At 52.8% G+C, this 25,122-nt stretch overlaps 6 protein-coding genes and 1 pseudogene across 6 annotated transcripts; 4 read left to right on the top strand and 3 right to left on the bottom strand.

Annotated features, from left to right (window-relative positions):
- Nucleotides 1–82: 82 nt before the first annotated feature.
- SAPIO_CDS0806 (Uncharacterized protein) lies at nucleotides 83–5,275 on the bottom strand (the record flags this gene model as incomplete). Its single annotated transcript, XM_016783506.1, has 5 exons — nucleotides 83–2,902; nucleotides 2,957–3,451; nucleotides 3,507–3,602; nucleotides 3,666–5,135; nucleotides 5,237–5,275. The coding sequence occupies 5 exons, from the start codon at nucleotides 5,273–5,275 to the stop codon at nucleotides 83–85; spliced, it is 4,920 nt and encodes a 1,639-aa protein (XP_016646272.1).
- A 580-nt stretch (nucleotides 5,276–5,855) lies between these two features.
- SAPIO_CDS0805 lies at nucleotides 5,856–6,947 on the top strand (annotated as a pseudogene; the record flags this gene model as incomplete).
- Nucleotides 6,948–7,536: 589 nt separating this feature from the next.
- SAPIO_CDS0804 (uncharacterized protein) lies at nucleotides 7,537–9,788 on the bottom strand (the record flags this gene model as incomplete). The annotated part of the gene is made up of 2 exons (XM_016783505.1): nucleotides 7,537–9,611; nucleotides 9,716–9,788. 2 exons carry the CDS (start codon nucleotides 9,786–9,788, stop codon nucleotides 7,537–7,539), a joined length of 2,148 nt encoding a protein of 715 aa, XP_016646271.1.
- Nucleotides 9,789–12,001: 2,213 nt separating this feature from the next.
- On the bottom strand, nucleotides 12,002–12,769 carry SAPIO_CDS0803 (uncharacterized protein; the record flags this gene model as incomplete). Its single annotated transcript, XM_016783504.1, has 4 exons — nucleotides 12,002–12,302; nucleotides 12,372–12,467; nucleotides 12,652–12,667; nucleotides 12,733–12,769. The coding sequence occupies 4 exons, from the start codon at nucleotides 12,767–12,769 to the stop codon at nucleotides 12,002–12,004; spliced, it is 450 nt and encodes a 149-aa protein (XP_016646270.1).
- Nucleotides 12,770–14,548: 1,779 nt separating this feature from the next.
- Nucleotides 14,549–16,641, top strand: SAPIO_CDS0802 (Autophagy-related protein 22; the record flags this gene model as incomplete). The annotated part of the gene is made up of 3 exons (XM_016783503.1): nucleotides 14,549–14,711; nucleotides 14,842–14,847; nucleotides 15,011–16,641. 3 exons carry the CDS (start codon nucleotides 14,549–14,551, stop codon nucleotides 16,639–16,641), a joined length of 1,800 nt encoding a protein of 599 aa, XP_016646269.1.
- Nucleotides 16,642–18,112: 1,471 nt separating this feature from the next.
- On the top strand, nucleotides 18,113–19,769 carry SAPIO_CDS0801 (uncharacterized protein; the record flags this gene model as incomplete). The annotated part of the gene is made up of 4 exons (XM_016783502.1): nucleotides 18,113–18,386; nucleotides 18,520–18,807; nucleotides 18,899–19,029; nucleotides 19,179–19,769. The coding sequence occupies 4 exons, from the start codon at nucleotides 18,113–18,115 to the stop codon at nucleotides 19,767–19,769; spliced, it is 1,284 nt and encodes a 427-aa protein (XP_016646268.1).
- Nucleotides 19,770–21,078: 1,309 nt separating this feature from the next.
- Nucleotides 21,079–22,091, top strand: SAPIO_CDS0800 (F-actin-capping protein subunit beta; the record flags this gene model as incomplete). The annotated part of the gene is made up of 3 exons (XM_016783501.1): nucleotides 21,079–21,107; nucleotides 21,191–21,618; nucleotides 21,691–22,091. The coding sequence occupies 3 exons, from the start codon at nucleotides 21,079–21,081 to the stop codon at nucleotides 22,089–22,091; spliced, it is 858 nt and encodes a 285-aa protein (XP_016646267.1).
- Between the last annotated feature and the right edge of the window lie 3,031 nt (nucleotides 22,092–25,122).

Below are 25,122 nucleotides of genomic sequence, written 5' to 3'. Positions count from 1 at the left end.
GCTCCAGATCATAACATCCTCCACTCGTACCAAGAACCCACATGCGTAAAGTAACAACATATGCCACCCAGGCTTCTCGTTCTTACAACTGACGTCCAGCTTGCCCATCCGTCAACTCATTAAGAATATCCCTCCCAACAACAAACCTGCTCCCCAGCACCTTGTCACTCATACCGACCCTCTTCGGACCCGCCCCCGCCATATTCTCCTTGCCAACCCCAGCACCAAACAACTTCCTGCCAGCCCCGAGGACTTTCGCAGGCGACTTCATCCTCCCTTTCAACGGCGAGCGCTTACTCGGCGACCCCCTCCCCTTCAGCGGCGTTCTCAAGCTCTGCGTAAGCCCCTCCTCGAAAAAGTGACTGTGCAGCGCATCCCCGGGTAAATCCAACACCCAAGCCTTCTCCTCCATCAACCTGACAAACCTGGCCACCATCTCCGTCCCCGCCCCGCCGAGCGTCTCTCTGCTCCCGACAACGAGCAACTTCGTCTTGGCACGCGTGAACGCGACGTTGATGCGCCGCCAATCACGCAGGAGATCGCCGATGTTATTCGCGTCGTTGCAGCGCACGAGCGAGAGCACGACGACATCTTTATCGCGGCCCTGGAACCGATCGGCCGTGTGCATCTCGACGCCTGTGTGGCGCAGCGAGTGCTTGAGGAGCGAGAGCTGCGAGCGGTAGTGCGTCATGACGCCGATTTCCGAGGCGGGCACGCCGATCGTGATGAGGGACTCGACGAGCTGTGTGACGATTTGAGCTTCGGAGGGGTTGACGATTCGACTACCCTTGGCTTCTTCGCGGATGCGGGGGACGAGCGTGTCCGTGTTGATGAAGCACACGCGGGTTTCCGGCCGGAGCGCTTTTTGGAGCCAGCACTGGGATGCGCCGCCCTTGCAGACCGAGGTCGGTGCCATTGCCGCTATGGTTGGGTTCGCGAGCGCCGTGGCATCATAGTGCCGCTGCTTCAGCCCCGCCATGTTTGGTACCTCCAAGTTCCTGGTCTTCAACTCTTCCGTGCCGCAGCGAAGTCTGCCGTTGTAGATGAGCGTATTGCTGAGCGTCATGATGTCCTCGTTCATTCGATATTGATGCTCCAGGTTGACGACGCTATCGGGGTGCGTATCGGACAAGAGTTTGAAGAGCGACACGTCGAGGCCACCTTCGCGAGCCTTTTCGTTCTGCACGAGTGGGGGCAGCTGGTTGTGGTCCCCAACGAGTACGAATGTGCGCGCCATGCGAATGGGGCCGAGACAGACGGGGAGGGTAATCTGCGATGCTTCGTCGACGATGCAGTAATCAAAAGTTCGTTCGTTGAATATCGGATGGCTAATGCCCAGACAAGTCGTGGCGACGACGGGAGTGCCATGCCACGCCTCTTTGATCTCCTCAAAGGATGTCATGGGATTGCCCGCGAGGGTAACAAAATCTTGGACCTCGGGGTGGACCTTGACGGGAGCTCCGAGACGCAGAATATTGATCTTGTCTCTCATGAGCTTCAGCAAGATGTTGTCCACAGCTGTGTGCGTGTACGAGGTGAGCAAGACGCTCTTGCCCTGTCCCACCAACGCGCGGATAATGTGGGCGATGGTCGTCGTCTTTCCAGTTCCGGGCATGCCTAGAACGAGTGCGTAATCCTGAGCGCTCATGACCTTTTCGACGGCGCGCTTCTGGTCAACGTTGAGGCTATCGTGTCCTGGAATATGGTATTGCGTGGGTGCTGTCTTGAATCGGGGGGAATCAAGGTCTACGACAAGCCGGCGAATTTGCTGCGCACCGAAGACGCCATCTGCCATGATTTGGACTAGGTTGTTCCGAACAACGGACATGCCGTTGCTGAATTCGTCCTTGTCTATCCGATACCTGGTCATTGGCAGCGCATTCGCCTCGTCGAGAGATGCCTGATCGCCCTTTTTGGTGTTCGTGTCCATGATTCCAGCAAAGACTTGGTTGTCGACTTCATCGAACCCGGGTTGCCGAATGCGCGCGTTGTGAAGTCGTCGATCTACGGCCACTGTAACCCTGTTCTTTCGGACGCCAGTAACATACCCGAGAGCCAGGGCAAAGTGGCCCTGCTCATCAGACACAACCACGGGCTCACCAACCGTAATCTGCGACTCTAGGAAAGAAAAGCTTGATGCGGGGGAGTGCTTGACAAAGGAATACTGGAATCGGTTGATTTTCGAGCTGTCCGACTGCCCTAGGACCTGGTCAATAACCACATCCGAAAAGCAGCGACCCACTTTCTCGCGGGCAGAGCTAATCATCGTCCAGAGTTCGCGCTTCAGCTTCTGGCTCTCCTTCTCTTCCCAAGTCAAGAGATTCTCCCACTTGAGGAAGAAGTCGCGGTGGATAGGCGTCAGATGCTTCACAACTTCGTTGAACTTGGTACCCATCCCGCTCGTCTCGCCGTCCCCTTCGTCTGCTAGCTTGTGGTAGATGAAGCACGACGTCTGGGCGTAGCATTTCCCGCACATATTTTGCTTCTTCATCATCGGCGGAAGCTGGACGCTTCGCTGGCGAATATAAGCCGCAAGCCTGTTGCGCTGCATAATCATGTGCAGAATCTCCCGCCGAATCGTGGGCACTCGCATAGTTGTCGACGACTCCATGTAATACAATAGACCAGAGGTAATATCGATGTCGTAGCGGTCGGAAAGGAGCAAGTTGTAAAGTGCCGTTTGAGCAGTGTGATGGGCACTGGCGTGCTTGCCAGTCTTAACTTCCAACGGCACCGTCAAAGTCTGTGACTGGAGACCATCCTTGAAGGTGGCTTGTACAGTGGCGTCGATATTGCCTTTGAGCCCGTACATGGGTGACCAGACATGTTCTTCGACGTCGAGGAGCTTGCTTATACACATATTGACCTTCTTTTGGTTTCGGTCTTGGACGAATGCGTCGGGCTATGGGTCTGTTAGTGGGCGATTGCCTGGGAATATATGTCTAGTCAAACGTACCTTAGGGTAAGGAGAGACAAAAGTCGCCGCCCAATTCCTGAGCTCGGGCATTTTCGACTGGAGATGCTCTCGCGCCGTCGGTATGGTAACCTTGATGGTGTAGAGATCCTCGACATGCTTCTCTGTGATTCGGTTGATAACGTCGGTAAGGAACCGCGGTTCCCAGCACCTGGCCGTGAGAGCTTCCTGGAAGATTTCGTGGAGGAGAGTGCCATAAACGAGCGGAGGCGTAGGCTCGCTCGTCGCCTTGACGCGATCCTGCAACACAGCACGCCGCATACAACCAAAGGAGTCCGCCACGACAGTTGCCGAGATGAGCTGATCGGGGTGTAGGATTAGTATATTCTGATCATCGTCTATGACACAGCGCCCGGTACTATCGAAGTCCCCAATGACGTGGACATAAGACGATTCTTCCACCTCGGTATCGTACCACTCTCCTCGAAGCGAAGCTAATTGCATCTTATTTGTACCATCGACCTCGAGTAGAAGCATCTGTCATGCATGTTAGTCGGGAAGTAATAAATATATCTGCCGTGGAATCTGTCACCTTCTCCGGAAGCTCTCTTCCATGCTTATCAACATATTCACTAGGAATAACAGACGTCACCAAGTACCGCTGGATAGCTCGGGGCTTTTGGCTTCGCTGGGATTAATCTTTAGCATGTGTCCAATGGGAACCAGGTTCGAGTCGATCGTGGTGACATACAGGAATGGATTCGGAAACGTTCGACGGCTTCGGAATGTGCTGGTGTGCTGCCTGGCTAGCTACTGCTTGTGTAGCTGCCAGTTCTACCGCATTCCAGTCATCATCGTCGCCGAGGTCATCATCCAGTAGATCTTCTTCTTCAACGGCCGGTTTCTCTTGAGACACCAGGTCGATCGTAACAGCGGGCACAGGATCCCTCACAACGGCCTGCTCAGCGAGTACAAACACGTCGTCATCGATGTCGTCAAGACCATAGTCGGATGTGTCGTCTAATATCGTCTGATCTTGAGCTAGAGGGTTGGCCTGTTCTCTGGGAGACTTTCGTGGAGATCGCCTCGGTGCTTGGTTTGTCGCTCCAGGAGTAACTGGAGGCGCCGCAACGGCCGTAGAACTAACTTGAGCGTCGATCGCCATTAGGATGTCATCATCGAAGTCGTCGTCACCATAATCAGATACGGCGGGAGCAGGTAATGCCGGGGCGGGTGGAGTCTGGTTCGAGTTAAACTGGATCGGTTGGGGAGTGGGGACCAAGGCCGCCCGTGTCCGCTTCGCTGGCGACGGAGATTCTGCCGGAGGTCGCGGGTGAGATTGCCTGGTGCCTTCCCTCATGTGCAGTGGACTCTGGTCCTGATTCTGGGGTATGTCCTGCATACTAGACGTGACAGAATCCAGAAGAGAGGTTACCAGTGAATATTTTGACTGGCCACCACCAGTCGTCATATAGGTCGGCGAGTCGTCTTCCGTCTCAATCTTCCGCCTCTTGTTAAAGTGAAGACGATTGGACGCCACGGCTCGTCGCAAAGCGGATTCCTTCTGCGGGGTGATACCATTTCCGTCATTCGGTGGCCTCGGCGACGAAGACACAAGAAAGTCCGCCAGCCCGTTGCCACACCTGTCCTGGGGAGAACCGTCACCAATGAAGCATCTCCGAGTGTATCGGTCCCAGAGTTCCAAGGTGGGATCAGGATGGGGAGACCTCAGAGCTTGTGCTAGCTGCTTGATATTGATTGCCGGTGAATTCGCCTTGCTTATGGGCGAAGAAGTGGGCGACGAACTTCTGGCTCGCTTCCTTCCTTTCCTACGGCGCACAACATCTCTCACCGAGGTATACATGTCTCGGTCATCTTGCATAGCTGCGGCCCACATGACTCTATCATTTGGGGACGTATGCCCGTCATCGTCGAAAATTGAATCGAGCAATTCATTCGTCTTCGTATTGCTGCTAACATCGTTTACGGGGGTGGAGGTGGGTTGGTTCGTTCCATCTTCTGCCGTCTCTGCATTATTAAGGCCGGGCCTGGTGTTTTCTTTGTTCGATGGGTCTGCTGTCTTTGCTTCGGCCGGGGAGTCCTTTTTCGCACGGAATTTGAGCTTCTCGAGCTTCTTTCTCGTGGCCTCGGATATTGTTGTCGGTGTCCTATCAACTCGATTCGACACGGGCGTACTGTATGATCTCTGCCATGGTGATCTCTGCAAACAGGATTTAGACCGTTGATTGACAGGCACTCTGGGGACTGGCGACGTGGGACGGGAGACACGAAATCTTCACGGGGGAGGATCAAATAACCTACCTTGACCTTCCCGACGGCTGGGTTGGTAGGGAGAGGCATGTTGATCAAGGCACATGGAATATATGTGCCTTGATTGTACTTGGTAGTATTCTACCTCTTCATTGAAGTTTGGAGCGGGCTAGGTGGGAACTGGGGATATATATTATTCGGAGAAATCTACGAAGTAACGGGGTTGGCAAGCCGAGTCCAGAGGCTAGCAGGAATTAAGGCAATTGCTCTTCAGGCAGGTAGTTTGACCAGGGTCTTGATGGAGACGCGACCAAAACACGCGTTTAATTGTTAGCGTCATAAGTGTTGTCGTGCAACTGTGCTGCCCCACCAACAACGTACTGAGGTGCGAAGTACGAAGTACCTTCAACACAATTGAGAGCTAGAATTTGCCGAGTTATTACCGCCACCTCGGAGTGTACCAAAGTACACACCTTTGCACCTCTGCAGAGAAAGCTCAGATGACATCGTCATTCCATTCAAGCATCAAGCTTCAACAGACGATGCCAACCCATTAAACCATGGCATCCCTCCTCACACACCACGTCTAAGCCAACTAAGTCAATTCAATATAACCATCGATCCTTACATCGCCTCCATCTCAGAATCCAATTAACCGCCCACCACAATCATGTCGTCCTCCAGCTCCCCACCACCCGAACCCTCCCTCTCCGACCCCTCCGGGTCCCCCCAACCCCAATTCGAACCCCTCACCCCCGAACACGTCCAATCCATCCTCGAAGCCCGCGGCCACCACGTCCCCTCCCTCATCTCCATGAGCTACAGCAACGCCGCCAAGCTGCACTGCTCCACCATCACCCGCAACCTCAACCACTTCCAAACCAACGTCCTCCGCTCCCGGCCCCTCACCGAGGAGGAAATCGGCGCCCTCACCGACCACTGGAACTCCTCCACCAACATCACCCTCATCGCCAAGCCCTTCTCGTGGGCGCTGGCCCTCTTCCTCACCTGGCGCGGTAGGAAGACGTTCCGATTTCCCTTTTGGCAGCCGAAGTGGGTTAAGACGTCGCCTGATGCCTTTCCCACCGTGGCGAGGCCCATCTTTACGGGGCGCACGGCGAGATTCACTTGGGGCGTGAGTAGGTTCTCGGCGTATTTCTTGCTATGCAATTGGTTGGCCATGCCTTTCTTCGTCTCGTATGCTAGACTTCAGGCTACGGTGGGCATCTCCTCCGATCCGAGGTTGCAGGATATCATGAGGGAATCTTTCAAGGATGCCGCGGACCAGAGGAGGATTCATCACATGCAGAAGAGGACGGGCCGTCTTCCTACGAAGTTCCCGCCCCCGGAGCAACAGGGTGGCGCCGAAGCCTCTCCGGCCCCCTCGGATGGCTGGACACAGCAGGAATCCCAGCCCAGCAGTAGCTCCGGCTGGGACTACCCCCAGCGCGAACCCTCCAACAAACCCGAGCCGGCCCAGCCCTATAGCATTGGCATTTCGCGACCTCAGCAGCCTTCCCCACCCCCGCCGGCCTCCGAGCCTTCTGCGTGGGAAGCAGACCCCTTCTTGGAGGAGCTCGACGCTGATGATGCCTCTCCCGTGGCACCCTCTGCCCGTGCACAGGATGCGCAGCGGAGGAGAGCCCAGCACGAACCTCGCCGCCAGAGTCCTCCCCCCGATGATGGTGTTTCGGCTTGGGAGCGTCTCCGGGAAAGAGCTCAGGCTGAGCGAAACGATGACGAGGCTAACAGACGGAGGTAAATCTGGCGACCGAGAGTCGCCAAATGGACCTTTCCACCTCACCACTCCGGGTGCTGGAGTTGTATTTATTTGGTCTCCATTCATGCGTTTTTAACATCACCGCTGTATATTATTAATGAGGTAAAGAGCTAGGCAGCCCGCTCTCCATTAAAATAGAACATCAAGTACATGTAACCCAGCCATCCTCAGTAGGCCCGCCCAAGCTGGATCCCTTTCGACATGAGTTGAACCCGTACGCCGCTCGCTCGTGCGGGGGAAAAGAGATATGTATTAGACGTCTACACAAAGCAATGAGACTCTCTAACTCATGCCAAAATCTCGTTTGAAGGAGTGTATAGTTTCTACCCCCAAAAAAGAAACACCAAATGCTACAAGACCCAACAGTAAAATACAGAAAAGAAGAACTCTCTAAACACTGTCTTGTGCAACTCTCTTGTGCGAGGAGACACGAAAAGGAACTGTTCGCTGTTTCAAAGTGAGGAGTTATCCTCTTTAACAACAACGTTTTAAACCGCCAGGCAAATAAACAAAAGGCCGTTCAAACGCTTATCCCTTGGGTGGAGATCCCAAGAATGAAAAAGATACTCCGCTACGCCCTGATATTCTCGGCATCGAGAGGCTTCTCGGCACCAGCAGCACTCGACTCCTCACCGACAGGCTTATCCATATCCCCGACCTTGCCGATCGTGACCGCCCCAGCATCCACTTCAGGTACCTCGACCTTGTCCCCTATCTCATCCACAGACACTGAGCCCACCTTTGGTTCATCAGCGGGAGCCTTGTTCTCGGCCAAGTCAGACTTGGAAACCTCCGGGATCGCAGCGGCTACCTCCTCGGGCTCGGACTCGGGAGATTCGTCACTCTTCGGTTCCGCTTCAGTGGGCTCTGCCTCCGGCTCCAGCTCCGGCTCGGAAACCGCAGGAGGAGATGATTCTTTTTCGCTCTCAGACGTAGAAGGCTCAGGCTTCAGAGGCTCCGCCTTAGGGACCTCCGCAGCCTCGACTGGCTCGGCAGATCCAACAACAAGGTCACTCTCCTCCGGATCAATGCTCCAAACAGTCTGAGGTTTCGAGAAGGAAAACGAGAGAGTCCTGGGTTTCGTCTCCGTGGAGGCGGCCGCAGCAACGGCAGGCGGTGCCGGGCTCTTAGCGGGAGCTCTCCTCTGAGGACCCCTAGCTCGTCCCTTCCTAGCGTCGGCGAGCGGCTGCTTCTGCACAGGCTCCTTCTCCTCCTCAGCAGCGACTTCAGGCGCGGGATCCTCCTTCTTGGGTGCCTGGGGACCAAGCTGCAGACGCCTATTCAAGTCCGACATGAAACCAGCCTGAAGCGCGGCAATCTTACTGCCCATGGGTCTGGCCGGAATCGCAGGCTTCGCCTTAGGGACGGCGGGGGCCTCCTTGGCTTCGGTCGCAACAGCAGCTGGTGCCCTGTTTGGTCGGGCAGGAATAGTAGGTCTAGACTTTGGCAGAGCCGGTTGCTCACTAGCCTCTACTGGCGAAGCCGAAGCCGACGACGCCTTCACGGGGCGGGGAGGAATTTGGGGCTTCGGCTTGTCCGATACGACGGGCTTGCCCTCACCGCTGAGTTCCTTCTTCGGCCTAGGCCGCTCGGGAATGACTGGTCGTTCGGAGCTTCTCCTAGCAGGACGCTCGGGCACAGCAGGCCGTTCCGCACTTCGCGCCGGCCGCTCGGGGACGACGGGCTTCTCGGCGCTCTTCGTCGGGCGAGGCGGGATCTCGGGTTGATCCGGCTTAGTTTCCGGCTGTTGGTCGGAAGACACAGTCGTCTCGTGGAGAAGGCTGTCGGGTGCATCCTCCCATATGTCACGGCTGGGAAATCTCTTCTGGATGGGCGGGCGTTTCAAAGGCTCCTTGGGGAGTTCTTGCACGGGTAGCCAGGATTGGCTGAGGTTCTCGCCCCTCGGGACAAAGTTCTTCGTCCTCTCGGCTTCCTTTTCTGCCAACTCCTCTTGGTACTGGGCGAACGCTTGGACTGGAGTGGGGATGTGTCGCTCGGGAGCCTCGACGGGCTTAAGACGGCCTTCGTCAGCAGGAATATCAGGCGTCGAGACCTCGGCCGTATAGTGCACGCTACTAGGGGCGTCCTCCCAGACATCCTTGCTGGGGAACCTGTGGACCGTTGCATCTTTCTTGGCCGGCTTCTCTTCATCCTCAATGGCCTCTTCTTCGCCGTCCTTGAACAACGCTTCATATTCTATGATAGGGACAGGGGCCTTCCGGGCCTCGGGGCGAGGGAAGTCACTAGGAAGGACCTCGGTGTTAATGGACGGTCGCCTGATTGGTTCCGTAACGGGCTCCTCAGGTCCCGCAGGCACGTCCAGCGATGGTTCTACAGCAGCGTGCAACTCGAAATGGGGAGGGCTCTTCGCGACCTCATCGTCCGCCAGGATCGGGGCCGTGTAAGGCTTGCGACCGCCGACGGCAGCTTTGACATCCTCGGGACTGATGCTTCGTCGAGGCTCATCGATATGTATTATGTCTTCCTCGGCGGCAAGACCTTCCTCGGGCTGTTCGTTGGCAGCAGCGAGAGACGTGTGGTTGGGCGAGGCGCCGCCGATTCGGGGCGACGCGATTCGGGCGACATACTGCTCCTGGCCTTCGAAACCGACTTCTTCGCTCGGCGTTCCTAAGAAGTTGGATGCTCCTGTGAATCCGTTTGTTAGCCCAATGGCCCAACAAACCCAAGGGGAGAGCGCTGCCCATTTTCTCCCAACGGGTGTAAGCGACTTGACAAGAGGGTAGTCGTACCACGGGTAGCTGTGTTGTGCACGATCTCGTTGAGCTCGGCACTGCTCATTCGTAAATCGGTGTTGTCGCTCATCGTCGATAATTCATACAATCTCTGGTCTCTTGGGTGAGATTTGGGATTAATTCGAGAAAGAGAGAGAGGAGGATGCCGGATGTCAAAGCAGGGCGTTTGAAACAGGGCCGTGACGGTGGGGGACTTTGAAGGGACTCTGGAGTCTGGGAGCTGTTGACCTCATAGCTTCAAGTCCTTATCAGGTCTCCCTAAGTACCGGGGTACGTATTTCGTACAGCGGTCAGATGGGGAGGTACAGCATTCTGGTGTGCATCTGCAGTAAGCACAGGGCGCAAAGCAACGCATTGCAGGCGTTGCAGAAGAGGGGACGCGCTAACTGTGGCAGCGAATCACACTTGCAAACTATCCCGACGCCCCTGAATACCCTCAACGAGATGTATCGAGGTACTTCGATTCGTGATCAGTCCAAGGTCATCAAGCAAGTGCAGAATACGAAGGACGCAGATAAGGAACCTGCTCAACACAGGTTTTTACGCCATGATATATACCAACCATCAAGCTAGAACAGATGAACCTGGCGGTGAGAGTGATCTTTACTACTTGGAGTAGTAAAAGTCATCCAATGACAGGAAAGTTCATTGTAAGCTGAGATCAATCAATTAGTGCCTCCGTTATTAAGAGTATCTCTCACAGAGAAGGCCCAAGTACGAACGAAGTACACAGTAACAACATCCGAGCTGTCCGTCTTCCTGAGAATTCAATTGATGGAAGAACGAGCCAATGAACCCGCATCGAGTTCGAGTCTCTCTTTCAGGATTCCAATCAGTTCCAGATGCCTCACTCGTGATGCCAGAGCCCATAATAGTGGCCCAATATTATTAGTGCTCTCGAATGTTCTTGCCCTCGCCCCAGTACCTACGATGTACACTAACTACACTACGAAGCAGGGCTGAGGACAACGGAGGACAATTGACAACTTCCAGGCTCTGATGGTCAGCTGCCACTCGCTACACTGCAAGGAGTCTAGTCCGGCTAGCTCTGGCTTCGGAGGAAAGCGCCAACATGAGATGGCGCTCATCCAAAGAGAGGCACAGAATGAAGAATATTCTCGGGGGCAGGATCACGCGGCAAGCAAAAAGAACAGAAATAATGGCTTTAGTTGCTGCCAGTATCCAAGTACTATAGAAGGAAACAGCTCTTGGTTTTCATCCTTCTCCCAGCTCTCTTACCAGTTGAGACGGTGGGCTGCCCCCGTTATCTTCTATTCCCAAGCTATTGCTCGTTGGGGTCATGTTCACTTCTGTCAAGTCTCTGTAGATGAACGACCAAGATATGGAGCTCCGAGAGTCCTCGGTCTCGCAGGCGCTCGACAGCATTTTAGGGCATTTCATGCGTTGCCCAGCTCGTGTGCCTTAGCTATTGAGAAGGGAATACCGGAACGGACGGGGAAGCAGAAGAAGACTGAGGAACTAGGTCTCCACCGAGACTTTCATCAATCTGTCTTAAGTGTGGCTTCGTGGTTCTGTTTTTTTCTGCTTTGTGATTCCTCTCCATAATAGCCACACCCACGAATACATCGTTAAACCAGTGGTCCGTCGCAGACACGGTTAGTTACAAGGAAATAGCCATTCATTGTCGGCCCAATCCGTCCCTACCTTGAAAATGAAAATAATCTTGTTTTCCTTGAGAAACTGGGTGTTTCGGGCTTCAACATTGAGGAGAACTCATTTCATTCATCCGTGGCTCGCATTCTTTGAAAAATCCTACTATACTCCCGCAGTCATCAGACCTAGGTCAGTGCCGTACCGCTGAGGAATAAGAAAAAGAATAAGAATCAAATTTCAATAACCAGGGCGAAACGGAAAAAAAAATACCACTCTCTCCATGGCCGCCAGGGGGCTTAGAGATAGTCGTAACAGAGATACAACGAATAATCATAGAAACCGAACGCCAATTTCCCCATAAACCGACTGATGCGCATCGTTTCCACTTTTATGCGGTAGGCAGTTCAAACCTGAGGGTATAAACCGCCCATCAAGCATTTCTCCTTCACCATATCACATTTCCTCGCTCCCCGGCGCTTTCTCCAACCACCAGTCCCCCGCTCTTTTCCCCGCACTCGATCATGGCATCTCAAGGCCATCGAAAAAGCCACCCTCTCCAAAGTCGTACAAATACGTCCCCCGTCGGTGCGTAATCGAATCCAGATTGGCTTTCCTTGAGACATCAGCGCTGCGACGCAGAGTCGACGCCCACAAGGATTCATGATTCGATTATACAATCATTTGCGCGACACCCTGACCACCAAGGGTCTTGCTTCCAACGAAAGCCTGGCCCTTGATAGCGGCAAGGAGGTAGCTGAAGGCAGCGAGGGCGAGCACGACAGCGGCGGCGATAAGGCTGGTAGCTCTCCTCGAAATGCTAATGAACTGAATCGCAGACATGATTCCATAGGCGGCGGCACGGGTGTAGTTGGTCGAGATCTTACGGAGGGTGGCATCGAAGGTGGCCGAGGTGGGGCATATTCTCAGGAGGAGAGGGACCTCGATGAAGAGAATGACGAAAGCCGATGCCCTAGACGAGTGGTATGGGGTTAGCAACTAGTCTTGTATGTGGGAGGGCTGGAGGACGGGTTTGACCAACAGGGCGAATGCGCAGAAGATGATGATGATAGCATCAAGGGTGAAGATGTTGGAGATTCCTACTGCGAGGCAGAGAATCATGGCCAGTATGCCGAGCCTGCCAAATTTTGTTAGCAAGGATTGACTCAGAATCGAACTATCCCGCATTTCTAGCTTGTGCCGTCATCGTCGATGCCACAGTTCTAACCCCCAAGCCACTAGGCTTCCGAAATCGTGGAAATCGATATGGACCGACTATGGAGCTAGGCGTGGATTGGAAAACGTTCAGTCATCTTTCTTACCATTGCCCGTAAATACCTATTAAAAAAAAAAGGGTTAGCGAAAAGTACGATTCCGACGACGCCGTGCCAAGTTCAACGTACTGAAATTCCTTGTCGCGAACTCCTCCTTGAGAGACATTTTGACGGATGTAAACTATTTCCTTCGGCTAGACAGCCGACTGTAGAATAAAAGTGTTCGGGCGCTGTTCCCAGGTCCCACGACGGCAGCTTTTGTGTATCGGACAGCCGACGAAGACGACGGATTCTGCGGCTTGCGTTGCGGCGGGCGGGACGAGCTATCGTGGAGCTACCCCCGAAAAGCTGTTGAATTGGAAAATGGAAGACTCGGAAATTGAATTCGCAAGAAATGTTCGATTTCGCGGCGTTGGCAATCGTAAGGTTGTTGTCAAATTCGATGTTGGTGATGAGGTGACGATTTGTTTCTTTGGGGGAAGTGGTTGCCACAGGAGGAAAGTAGCAGTTACGTTTTAGAGGAGGAATACGTAGCCTCTTTTTTCTGGCTTTCTGGATGGCCCGGGAGATGAGGCTGGGCCTGGCACAAGCTCAATGTTTCTGAGGTGACTCGAGGTACCTCGTACTGTCCAAGAGGTTACGTGTACAGCGTGGCGAAGGGGGCCTTCTATTCTGGAATTAGAGTCGCCTTTCAGTTCCCCTGCAACGGCTTCTAGGTCAGCACTCAAAGCCACTACCAGTGAGTCGCGCCACCCCAGTGATTCGTGGACTCAGGTTCCGGTACATCCAGGATACAAATCCAATGAATGAGTTTTGTCTTGGCCAAGGCTGTTTCCGGCCGAACTTTCCTTGTCGCTTCAACGGTAGATGAATGAATGAACTTTAATGTGGTCCCTCAATGAAAATCCCGCTAGGGACACGAGAAACTGGGATCCCTTAAATGGTCCCCTATAGTGTAGTTGTTCTGTTCCTGGCGACCGGAATTCGAATTGCAAAAGGGGGGTTATTCGCTTACCTCTGTTGTTTTCGTCCAATAAAGTTTTCTGGTGATCGGGAGGGAGGATGATGAAGCTCCCGTACGCTGTAGTGCCCAAAACGTGTGGTCTGTACTTCGTAGTTGTGGACGGTTTTATGCTTGTCCGGTTCCTTTCGAAACAAGTTCCAGACACTTTGAATCCCCCAGGAGATGCACTGTTGATCTGTTCTCGAAAACTAAACAGAAAACAAGAAGATCAAGGGAAGGAATTGCAAATCATCTTTGACCACCAACTAGGCGATACAAATTTTACTTATATTTGCTTTCGTATTTCGAGTGTTAGTTGAAGTTGTTGGGCATCTCCAATATAGCTGACGACGCCGGTCTTACGAGTTACCTGCAGGCAGCAGAATAAAATGGCGATCGATCCAACACGGCTTAAGCCTCTGGAGACCTCTTCTCCTTTGATGCTGGGAACATTCGCTAAGGATTGCGATTAGAGCTGGCGAACACAACCAATCAAGGAAACTCCCGATGGTCTAGTTGGTTCATGACATCTGACTGTAATGGCAACAGTTCAATCAGAGGGTCACCTGTTCGATTCAGGTTCGGGAGATTTCCACTTTCATTTTTGCTGTCTGTCTTTTTTGGGCCGACTTTCTGATTTCGAGGAGAAGGATCGTGGGATTTGTTCAGCTTGTCTCATCTTACAATTGTTTGTGATTATGTCTGCTGCGGCTATGAATCGAGTCGCGCATGCTCTGCTGTGGATAAACCCCGGTTCTTCTGTCAGGTTCCTGAAGATAAACTGTCAGCTGCCCCTTTGCTAATGCACGTGGCGGAGGAGAGGTCTAGGCTGCATAAGAGCATCAGCTGTCTTCCCTCAATTGGCCTTCTCCCTCCATCCTTGGAGACTGTCTCCTCCCCAGATCCCAATCCAATGCCCCCTTCAACGCACCAAGTTTCAACATGACCGACGATCGCCTTCTCGGCCAAGATGCCGATGAAGACCTCCGACTGTCCGAACACCCGCCTCCTCGCTACGCTGGAGAGGATACACGCCCGACTAGCACAAAGGAGCTGGCAGGGTGGTACATGTATGCGTTCGCGGCTGAAACTTACGTCATATGTGGTGAGTCGACCCGCCTCTCAACAATTTAGACTCCCAACTTTCAGAAGTTTAAGCATCTCGACAGGGATGAACGCGAGATGACTGTTGTTTTGAGCGTGTTTTTGCTAACGTTGATACTGTTCCTTTCTAGGAATCTGTATGTTTCCCCCAATATCTCCAGTGCTGAACAATCCAAGCCTTCCGCGCCCTAGACCGCCCCGTTTTGTTCGCCTTTGGGATCAATACCGCTGGGTCATCACTTTTAGTCTTATTCCGGTTTTATTTGACAACGTATTGTAGGCTAATCCACAGTCCTGTAGCATCCTTCATCCCTATCCTCTTAGAAACTCTTGCTCGAGAGAATGGTGTCCTCTTATCCGATCCGTCGAAGCCGTGCCCGAGCTCGACGAGCAAGGAACCTGGCCAAGACTCGCAATGCGTAGTACACGTCCTTGGCATGACCATCAACACTGCCAGCTTTGCCATGTATACCTTCTCCGTCAGTGTCCTGATACAGGCCCTGCTGGTAGTTAGTATCAGCTGCGCTGCGGATCACGGCAACTACAGAAAGAAGCTTCTCCTCACTTTTGCTTGGACCGGGAGTCTTGCTGTCGCCTGCTACATATTTGTCACCTCTTCCACGTACCTCCTCGGAGGTCTCCTCGCTATCGTTTCCAATACGTCCTTCGGCGCGTCTTTTGTGCTGCTCAACTCCTTCCTCCCCCTTCTTGTTAGGCACCATCCTGACCTTCCACTACGAGCCCGGAGGGCTCTTGGCGGAGACTCTTCCCCTGATGACCGGAACCACCATCTTGACGATATAGCCGGCGACGATGATGGCGAGATAACTCTTGTAGACTCGACGACCAATCTGCTAGCAGACAGCGAAGGAAACCCACCAACTCTAGCTCTGCGCCGCGAGCACACGGAACAAGAAATCAATTCCATCGAGGTTCAGCTGTCATCGCAGATATCCGCCAAGGGCATAGGAATCGGATACATAGCCGGCCTGTTTGTGCAGTGCATAGGCATTGTCATTCTTCTGTTTATGCATGGGACCACGTTCGCCCAGAGACTGGTCTTGTTGATCATTGGTCTTTGGTGGACCTTTTTCACCATTCCCGCCGCCATGTGGCTCCGACCTCGACCGGGTCCTCCGCTGCCCGATTATCTTGTAAATGGACGAAAAGGATCGAGCGCGTGGCTTTCTTACTTGAAGTACTCGTGGACGTCGCTTTTCAAAACCATCCACCTAGCTCGCCGACTCGTGGATATTGTCCTTTTCTTGGTCAGCTGGTTTCTGCTATCGGACGCAATCGCGACGACATCCTCGACGGCAATTTTGTTCGCCAAGGTCGAGCTCAAAATGGAGACCTGGGCTCTCGGCATGATCAACGTCATCTCCACTTTGGCGGGAGTGTTCGGCGCCTTTAGCTGGGCCTACATTTCTCGAAAGTGGAACATGCGCCCGCATCAGATCATCCTCATCTGCCTGGCGCTCTTCGAGCTCATCCCCCTCTACGGACTGCTAGGCTACCTCCCCTTCATAGAACATCTGGGCTTCCTAGGCTTACAACAGCCTTGGGAGATGTATCCGCTCGCAGCTGTCTACGGCTTGGTTCTCGGCGGCTTGAGCAGCTACTGTCGATCGTTGTACGGCGAGCTCATCCCGCCCGGTTCCGAAGCGGCGTTCTACGCGCTTTACGCCATTACTGATAAGGGCTCGAGTTTCTTCGGCCCGGCCATCGTCGCTGCCATTATCGGCAAGGCTGGCCACATCCGGCCGGCGTTTTGGTTCCTCGGAGCCCTCGTCGGATTGCCTGCGCCGCTTATCTGGCTTATTAACATTGATAGGGGTAAGAAGGAGGCGGAGAGCCTTGCTGAGGTGATTGAAGGGTTTAAGATGGGCAACGCCAATGGGGCTGCTCATGAAGATGCTGATGAGAGGTGATCTCTCTCCGCGCCGTTCAGTTCTAGAGAGATAGAGGAGGCTGAGTCTGGCTTCTGTTGTTCCGTGCGGGTTTAGAACATTCCGTTAGAATAAACACATGGCCGGAGTCGGGTTATAATGTTCTGTACGCTTATTTTTTTACTACCATTCGAACATTCGCCCATTTTAGCAGGGCCTGTTCTTATTTTTAGTTTGATTGGTTTTGCTGGTAGCAAGAATACTAATAGAGATAGGGAGTAAGATCAAATGGAACATGAAGCATCAATTTCATGCATTCTTCATGTAGATACAGGTGCATGCATTAGTAAGTAGTTTCGTTTGCGTGTTACTGAACAAAGTAAACGGAATCGCCGCGGCGGGCGTTGATATCAGTTACGCCGTTTCTTGCGTTCTGTGCACATGGGGAAGTTGGTTGGACGAGACGTCTGTCTGTCGGCGAATTGCGCCTTCCCTCTCCCTCTTTAACATGACAGCACTGGCACACTGGCACACTGGCACATCGTGAGAAGCATCGACCCAGCTCGGAGCTTGTCAGCCGGGTTCACGTGATTTGACCCCGGAGTACTACGCGTGCCACTGCCATGGTGACAGTGTGTCTTAGCGTTGCACTGGTGTGTTCCAAGTCCTCAATGTTATCATTTCCCAACCTCCCTTTCCTGTGGCGTAGCCGTTTCTGGTAAGAGTCAATCACACTATTTCCTACAGGTCAGACCGCATTCGTTTCTTGGGACGCGACTGCTTTCTCCTCATCTTGCGAAAGACTCAATCAGGTCGGTAAGCTGGAACCAGCCGCACATTGTGAAATTCCCTCGTCCAGTGGACTGCTCCCTCTTGTCGCCGTCCAAGAGAACACAGCGACGAATCCTGTCTTCATCATCATCACCGCATTGGCCGCCCAAGGTCTCCGCGCGGATTAATTTTTCCCTTCTTTTTTTGTTCTTTCCCATCGATCGGTGTTTGGTTTGTCGGATTTTCGATTCGTGTTCCCGTGTTTTCCGACGACGAGTTGACGCCAAGTCATCCAATCCCTCCTTCCCCCCTCCCAAATATCGCCATCCCTACCACCTTCCACTATTTTCTGTCGGAAAAAGCGTGCGCATCGACCCTTTCGACACCCCAACCATCACAATCCAATTTTACTATTCCGACCATCTCCGTTCACGGGGAAAAAAAAAACTTATCCCACGACGAGGCCACGCATTTTGGACCCCTCATCGGTGTGCGGGTTTGTCGAGGTGGTCTGCTTCTCCATAAGCTAAAATAAGGGCGGAGAAAAAAAAAGAGAGACGTGTTTATAATTTTCATCGACGGCGCAAACCTTGCCAATTTCCCATCCACTCCGCCCCCCGCGCCTCCTCTCTTCGACTTGATCACGAAGAACCGAGGAGCGACTCCGATCATCCGTTGAGATTCGCGACAACGTAAAAACTCGCCTCATCTCTCGCGGAGATATTAATTTTCCCAATCAAAGATGCCGGCTTCAGCGCGGAAGCGACCGCGGCGCGATGTCGAGGAGAACCGAGCCGATTGCCCCTTCACCGTCACCCTCGAGACCGACGTCAACAAAAAGTCCAACAAGCGACGAAAGCGAGGGGATCAGCCGGAGCCTCCTAAGAAGGTCTACCAGCAACTCTCTCCGTTTGCCCCCGTTGGCAAGTTCAAAACTCATGAGACTCTCGACCTGGGTTACTCGGTTGAGCCCAGCGCTAAGTGGCAGGAGATGACGCGCTATAATAGCTTTGTCCGTAAGTCTTGCCCCCCGAGAGCCCAATGCCGCATTCGTCTCCTTTCCCATCCATCTCGGAGATGGCAGATTTAGCTCGCGCATCTTTATGCGACCGTAGTTGATGCTAACGTGATGGCTTTCCTCACTTCTAGTCAACGGCGCCAAGTATTTCAGCGAGGGTTTCATTTACGTAGCCAATGACGCCAGCATCGAACGTCAACAGGACCCCACGGGAAAGTCTAACCCGAAGAGAAGAACCGAAGACGAATGGGTCGCCCGTATCTTGGAGATCCGAGCTAGCGATGAGCATCACGTCTACGCCAGGGTCTATTGGATGTACTGGCCAGATGAGCTACCCGCGGGCACGACGGACGGACGAAAGTATGTCCAGGGCAGGCAACCATATCATGGTGCACACGAGTTGATCGCTTCTAATCATAGTACGTCTTTCTTCCTCGTCTTTTTTCTTCTTTTCACTCCCTGTTGGATTGATTCCGAGTTTCAATGCTAACCGTGGCTGTGCTTCTACAGTGGACATTATCAATGTCGTCAGCGTTACCGCAATGGCGCATGTCAACCACTGGGTCGAGGAGAATGACGATGAAATTCAGAACGCGCTTTACTGGCGGCAAGCTTTTGATTTCAGGAATTTGGAACTCTCGGTATGTCGCCTAGCTTCGACTCTTCCACCTCTGCCAGCTTTGTGTCGGAGATTCTCGGATGCGCTACTTCTGTTTTCCCCCTCTTTGCCTCACTGGCTTTGACAGTAGCCGTAACAACGCCAATGCTAATAACCCCCCTTTCTATATAGAGCGTTGAGCCAGTCTGCAAGTGTGGCCAGCCCGAACACCCCGACAAGACTCTAGTGGGATGCTCGAACGAGTCTTGCGGAAAGTGGCTCCACGATGACTGCCTTCTCCACGATGCCCTGATGCGTGCCTACGAACGACTCGGAAAGGATACGCCATACATTCCTTCCGGAGAAGCCGCCAAGAAAGTTGAAGAGGATAGTGATGGGACGAAGAACCCACCCCTGAGCCCTACCGAGACGGGTGTAAACGAGACACAGCAAACAATTGATGTGAAGGCTGATGTCCAGGAGAAACCTGACGTCACAGCTCTTCCCGAGGAGAAGGTGGAGTCGAGCCCAACCGCGACGGCAGCCGAGGTAGCAGCGAAGGGGGATACACCTGGGAAAAAGAAGAGGAACAAGGTGGCCAATGGCTTCACAGCGCGAGAGAAGGCTGCGAAGCCGTACCTCGGACTCTTCACTGGGTCTCTCAAGATGGATTCGAGTCCACCTGAAGTCGAGATTGTTGATCTTCGCGAGGACGTGAAGGGTGGTGTCAAGACCTGGACCGAACCCTTGAAGTGCCTCATCTGCAACACACCCATCAATTAGAATGACGGCGTCCGGCCAGCAAGCATACACCGTTCGGATGTCTTGTCGAATGTCGGATGAGCACCAGCCTGCGCGGTTTATTAGTGTTAACACTGGCGCTACCCACACACTAATCTGTCAAAGTCCTTACCAAGTCTCGGGTTTGTTTTTATCTTTTGTCTTTTTTGACCTCTTTTTTTCTTTTTTCTTACCCCCGTTTACGGTTCCGGGGAAGGGTGAACCGAGTTACTCCTTTGCTGTCGAGTCTTGTATGTTTACCGGGGGCGTTTACAGGTCCATTTTGTTAACTGCATATGCGCTTGCAGTCTGACTCTGGTCAGGCCTAGGACTCTTCAAGATTGGGCCTGTTATTAGGACAGCTGCACCCGCAATTCTTTGGAGCGATGGTAGTGAAGTTTGTTAACTCACGGTGTAAGGGTGGTCACAAAACATTATCCTTTTTACTTCTTTTGTTTTCTTAGTTTCTGCCTTGTTTGTTTTGTCTCTCTTTCTTTTTTTTCCTTATTCAGACAAGATGTATGGTATGGGGCGTGTATGCCTCTGCTCAATCTTTTGTTGGTTTAACTGTTACTTTCGCTGTACGGGTATCAATGTTCATTTCTTGTTCTTTTTTTTATCTAGTTTAGGCGATTCACTTGGAGAGTGATCACACAGAGAGGCGATGGTTTCGCTGTTTAAGTTTCATGATGAGTTTCGTATCTTATTTTTGTTTTTATTCCGTTTATTCTGTGCCTATTATCCAAAGAGATAGCCGAAGAGCATCGTTTACCCAGGCTTGTGATATTCATTGAATGCGAACTGGTAGATTGATTGATGGCGATGTTGCTGGTGTATTTTGGGAGTCGAGGCGCGGACACTTTAGACTCTGTGATTCTTCCATCCTCGGGATACAACGGGAAACACACATTTACGCAACGGGTTCGTTCAAGAGGGTTATTTTGTTATTCATGTATTACAAGTAAACGTCCGTCTCGTCAGAACTAAATTGACCGGATCAAATATGTCAACTATTAGAGCTTAGAGCAGTCATCAGGCGGAGTTGGTCGACGTTGAGTCGTGGACGACTCCCTCTGTAAGGGCCTGATGTCAGCTGGCAAGCCTAAACAACCACGTCCCAGCTGCCCCGCACTCCTTCGCAATTGCAACGACTCTCCCCCCACCACATGAGGCAGCGAAGCAACCTCCAAGTTCAAATCGACAACCGTCCTCCATAGCGTTTCTGTGTTGAAATCCTCCAGAGGGGAAAACACCCGACCATTTCCCTACCATACAACAGTCTCCGAAAGTACAATTGCCAACCTCAGTCAAAATGGCCCAAGACCCCTTCGACTCGGCGCTGTAAGTCCTTCCCTCCTCCCCCTACTTCCCCCTTCTCGCTCCCCCAGCCCGATTCCTAACCCCAAAGCCTCCCCCTGACATAGAGACCTCCTCCGCCGCCTCGACCCCAAACACACAACCAACCACCTCAACGCCATCCTCACCCTCGCGCCCGACCTAACCGAAGACCTCCTCTCCTCCGTCGACCAACCCCTCACCATCAAGCGCTGCCGCCAAACCGGCCGCGACTACCTCCTCTGCGACTACAACCGCGATGGCGACAGCTACCGCTCCCCTTGGTCCAACCGCTTCGACCCGCCCCTCGACGAGAGCGGGCCCGGCGGCGTCGGGTTGGGCGGGAACGAGGGTGCGGGAGAAGGGGCCGTGCCGAGTGAGAGGGTGAGGGCTATGGAGGTTAAGGCGAATGATGCGTTTGATATTTATAGGGAGTTGTACTATGAGGGGGGCGTGAGCAGTGTTTATTTTTGGAATTTGGATGATGGGTTTGCGGGGGTTGTTCTTTTGAAGAAGGGTAAGTTCAGGGAAGAAAAGGTCTATTATATATCCATAAGAACCTATGAAGAAGCTAACAAAAAGCGCTCAGCTTCCCCGTCCGGCGGTTCCTCCCAAGGCGTCTGGGACTCGATCCACGTCTTCGAAGCCATCGAGCGCGGCCGAACAACCCACTACAAACTCACCTCCACCGTCATCCTCCACCTCTCCACGAACCCCTCTTCCGCCTCCGGCGGCGGCGACATGGACCTCAGCGGCAACATGACGCGCCAGATCGAGCAGGAGCTCCCCGTCGAGTCGGACGACAGCCACATCGCCAACGTGGGCCGGCTCGTCGAGGACATGGAGCTCAAGATGCGGAACTTGTTGCAGGAGGTGTATTTCGGCAAGGCGAAGGATGTTGTTGCTGATTTGAGGAGCTTGGGGAGTTTGAGTGAGGGGGCGAGGGATAGGGAGGCACAGAAGGAGATTATTGGGAGTATGAGGAGGTAGAGAGAGAGAGAGAGAGAGAGAAGGGGAGGTGATTAAGAGGGGCACACAAGGCGGGCAGAAACGGAGGAAATCATGTAATGGTATGGTGTTTGAGAGGTTTCGTGAAGATGCCTCGATTCATGACTTAGTGATGGGGATTGGGGTTCTAAAACGAGTTTTAAGCCAGCCGTCATATTTCGTCGATTTCCGTCCCCGTCGTCCGACGGCGGGATGAGAGACCTAACCGCCCGACGTTTGGTGTACACGATGCTTTGGCCTTGGTGGCTGCAACCATTCTTCTATATTCTAGCCTCTGCTTCACAATAGTCAACAAGCCCCCCCCCCAAAACGTTGCGAGCACTCAGCCAAAGCTACAGAGGCTCGATTCAGTCCCCGTTGTTTGAGTTGAGAAAGAACAAGGAAGGAGCCCTGTTGCCGCAAGCGCGCCTTCCCATCTTTCCAGCTCAGTTTTCGAAATCCAGAATATGCCTTATATACCAAATTCGGGGCCAAAATTTCTAAGAAAGGAACCTGAGGGGGTCTGTAGTCGTCATCGCTTGAACTTCTGGGATCTCCAATGGGACTATCTAGGTTCGAAACGCACAGCGTACGAACGAACCTTTTTTTTTCTTTTCTTTTTTTTTTCTTCAAACACCCCCTAATCGTCATTGTTTCCCTCTCCTCTCTTCCTTTCCTTCTTCACTGCCATTTGATTTCTCTTCGGTGTTAGCTTTTCTGGCCATTGTCTTTGAAAATTTCTTTAGAAACCCCCCTATACCGACAGAGGTATGAGTTCAATGTTTTATTAGGCCGGGCAAAGAGGCCGAGTAAGTGGGAGTCGCGGTGATGAACGAATCCACTTTCAAGGAGAGATCGCGACTGCAAGTTGTTTCAACTCCCCCTCTCCCCCGAAATGCTCTAGAGTAGAGAACCCATTTCGGTCTAGCAGAAGAGAAAAGATGGGCTTAAAAGTCGAACCGAGGAATCTAAGGTGGGCTATACGTAGGCTAACAACAGGACGGGCTCATCGCTCCCAACTGCTCCAAGTACCACCGTCAAAACGAGCTAAGAAAAAGGCCAGAAAGGCGGGAACCGCCGACGACGGAACCTCCTGTCAGAGACAGACTAAAGTCCGCGGAGCGGGGATTCCCCGGAGAATGGAGACGGGACCTTTTGATCGGGCTTTGTATTTTGCTTTTTTTTTCATTTTACCTCTTTTATTCCACTGGTCCTCCGATGGTTCTTGGTCGGCGTTTAGGTTTGTGACTACGCCGGATTTAGATATCGGTGCCCGGGACGGGGCGAACGTTTGGCTTGAGAAGGGGGCCTTAAAGAGTGGGACCACGGAGCGGTTCCTGTTCTCTAGCTCGCGGGCTTTCGACGATGAGAAGGTGGGAGAGGTCTGAGAGTAATGTTAGATGTCTAACTAAGTTCTAGGAGGCGGTTGGTTCTTTTAGATGAAAGAGCGTCAATGAAAACCTTGGGGAGATGCAAATCCGAAGGAAAGAGAGAACGAAAAAAAAATTCGGGACATCTCGAGAACCAGGGTTCCGGGGTCTTGTTTCAAGCGTTTGCTGTTCTTTGTGGATGCCGTTGAAGCTCCATCGGTGTGATGATATGAAATTTGGCTCTGTCATTGTCACACTGGGGATAAAGATGATAAAATTTAGGTTTCCTCTCTTTTAGTCCCCCAGAGTCGCAATGATATTGCTACAAGGTGCTTCTCAACCAGGGTCTGCATGGCCTGGTCAAGCCGTTCCTCCTGATGACCCGATCACAACGATGATCATATCCGAAGACACTTCTTTTACAAATAAGATTACGAACAGGAGAATATTAGGGTCATCGTTGCTATCAGAAGCGTGGGATCGATCGCAGCCCGCAAGCCACCCGCCGCTCGGCGAGTTCCCACCGGTCACCGGGAACAGAAAAAAAAAGAAAAGATCTGCCGTAGATCTGCTTTCACTTTACTCTGCGGATCCACTCTCGACCCTAGATGCATATATGGCCTGGGAGGGAGACCTGCAGGAGCGCATCGACAAAGCAACAAGAGTTTGCATGCAGAGGGTCTTGGTCGAGCCCGCCGCGGTGAGGTGCGAAGCACATACCTGGTCCGCTGGTCAGTGCGGCATAATGCTCCTGAAATGATGGTATGGCGATGCCAATATCGCTGGCGGGCGAGGAGTGAAGGTGCATGTCGATCCAAGAGTTGATGGAATGGTCCGCTAGGACAGGGGATGTTCATGAAGTGTGATCGAGCCGCCTCCTTGGCGGAAAATCTGACAAACACATATTCCGTAAATGACCTAGTTTTGGACTCTCCGGGCCTTCAAGGGGGGGGGATGGGTATGTAGATCGGATGAAGCCTGCCCGGCCTCAGTCCGAACCAATATCCCCAACTACGGAGTAAGACCGTAGTACGATGTGGAATATGAACTACATGTCATAAGATTCTGGCCGTCTGGCATGCTCGAGGTGCGCAATTGTATTGGCAAAGACGAGTACGAAGGGATACTTCGAAGTTTTCCCCGTTGACTGTGAACGCAGAGTGTTAAAAATGACAATATCAATTGATGGATCAGATCAGGCCCTTAAGAGTACAGGTAGCATCGGCGATGACTCTTTGAGCGTGTACATATATTATACCTAGTCCAGGGGTCTCGAATTCCGGGGTAGCCTGCCCGCGCATGGATCAATATACAGACGACCCGGAAATACGTTGGACAAAGAATCGAGTTCCATCACGGCACGATGTCTTTACCCCTTGCTGCAGGATGAGCTCTCCGGGAACACGAGGACACTAATGCCTTGGAAGGTCAGTGCAGGAAATCAGACCCCAGCTGCGCATCTGCTTGTACGAAGTACGTTAATAGCCCACATTCTTTGTCGCCGACGTCTAATTATGCCGATGCGTACTTCGCAATCCTATCTTCTTCCCGATAAGGGTCGAGAAGGACCACGTCTCGGCCTGGTTGAGAGAACCCGAGGAGTCCGAGATCGGGACTCGTGCACCGGGCTCCCACCATCAAACATGCGTCACGGGAAAGCTGAT

This window comes from Scedosporium apiospermum (genome assembly GCF_000732125.1).
Source record: "Scedosporium apiospermum strain IHEM 14462 chromosome Unknown SEQ_SAPIO_0033, whole genome shotgun sequence".
NCBI classification, from domain to species: Eukaryota; Fungi; Ascomycota; class Sordariomycetes; order Microascales; family Microascaceae; genus Scedosporium; species Scedosporium apiospermum.
This window is presented reverse-complemented; position numbering and strand designations above follow the sequence as displayed.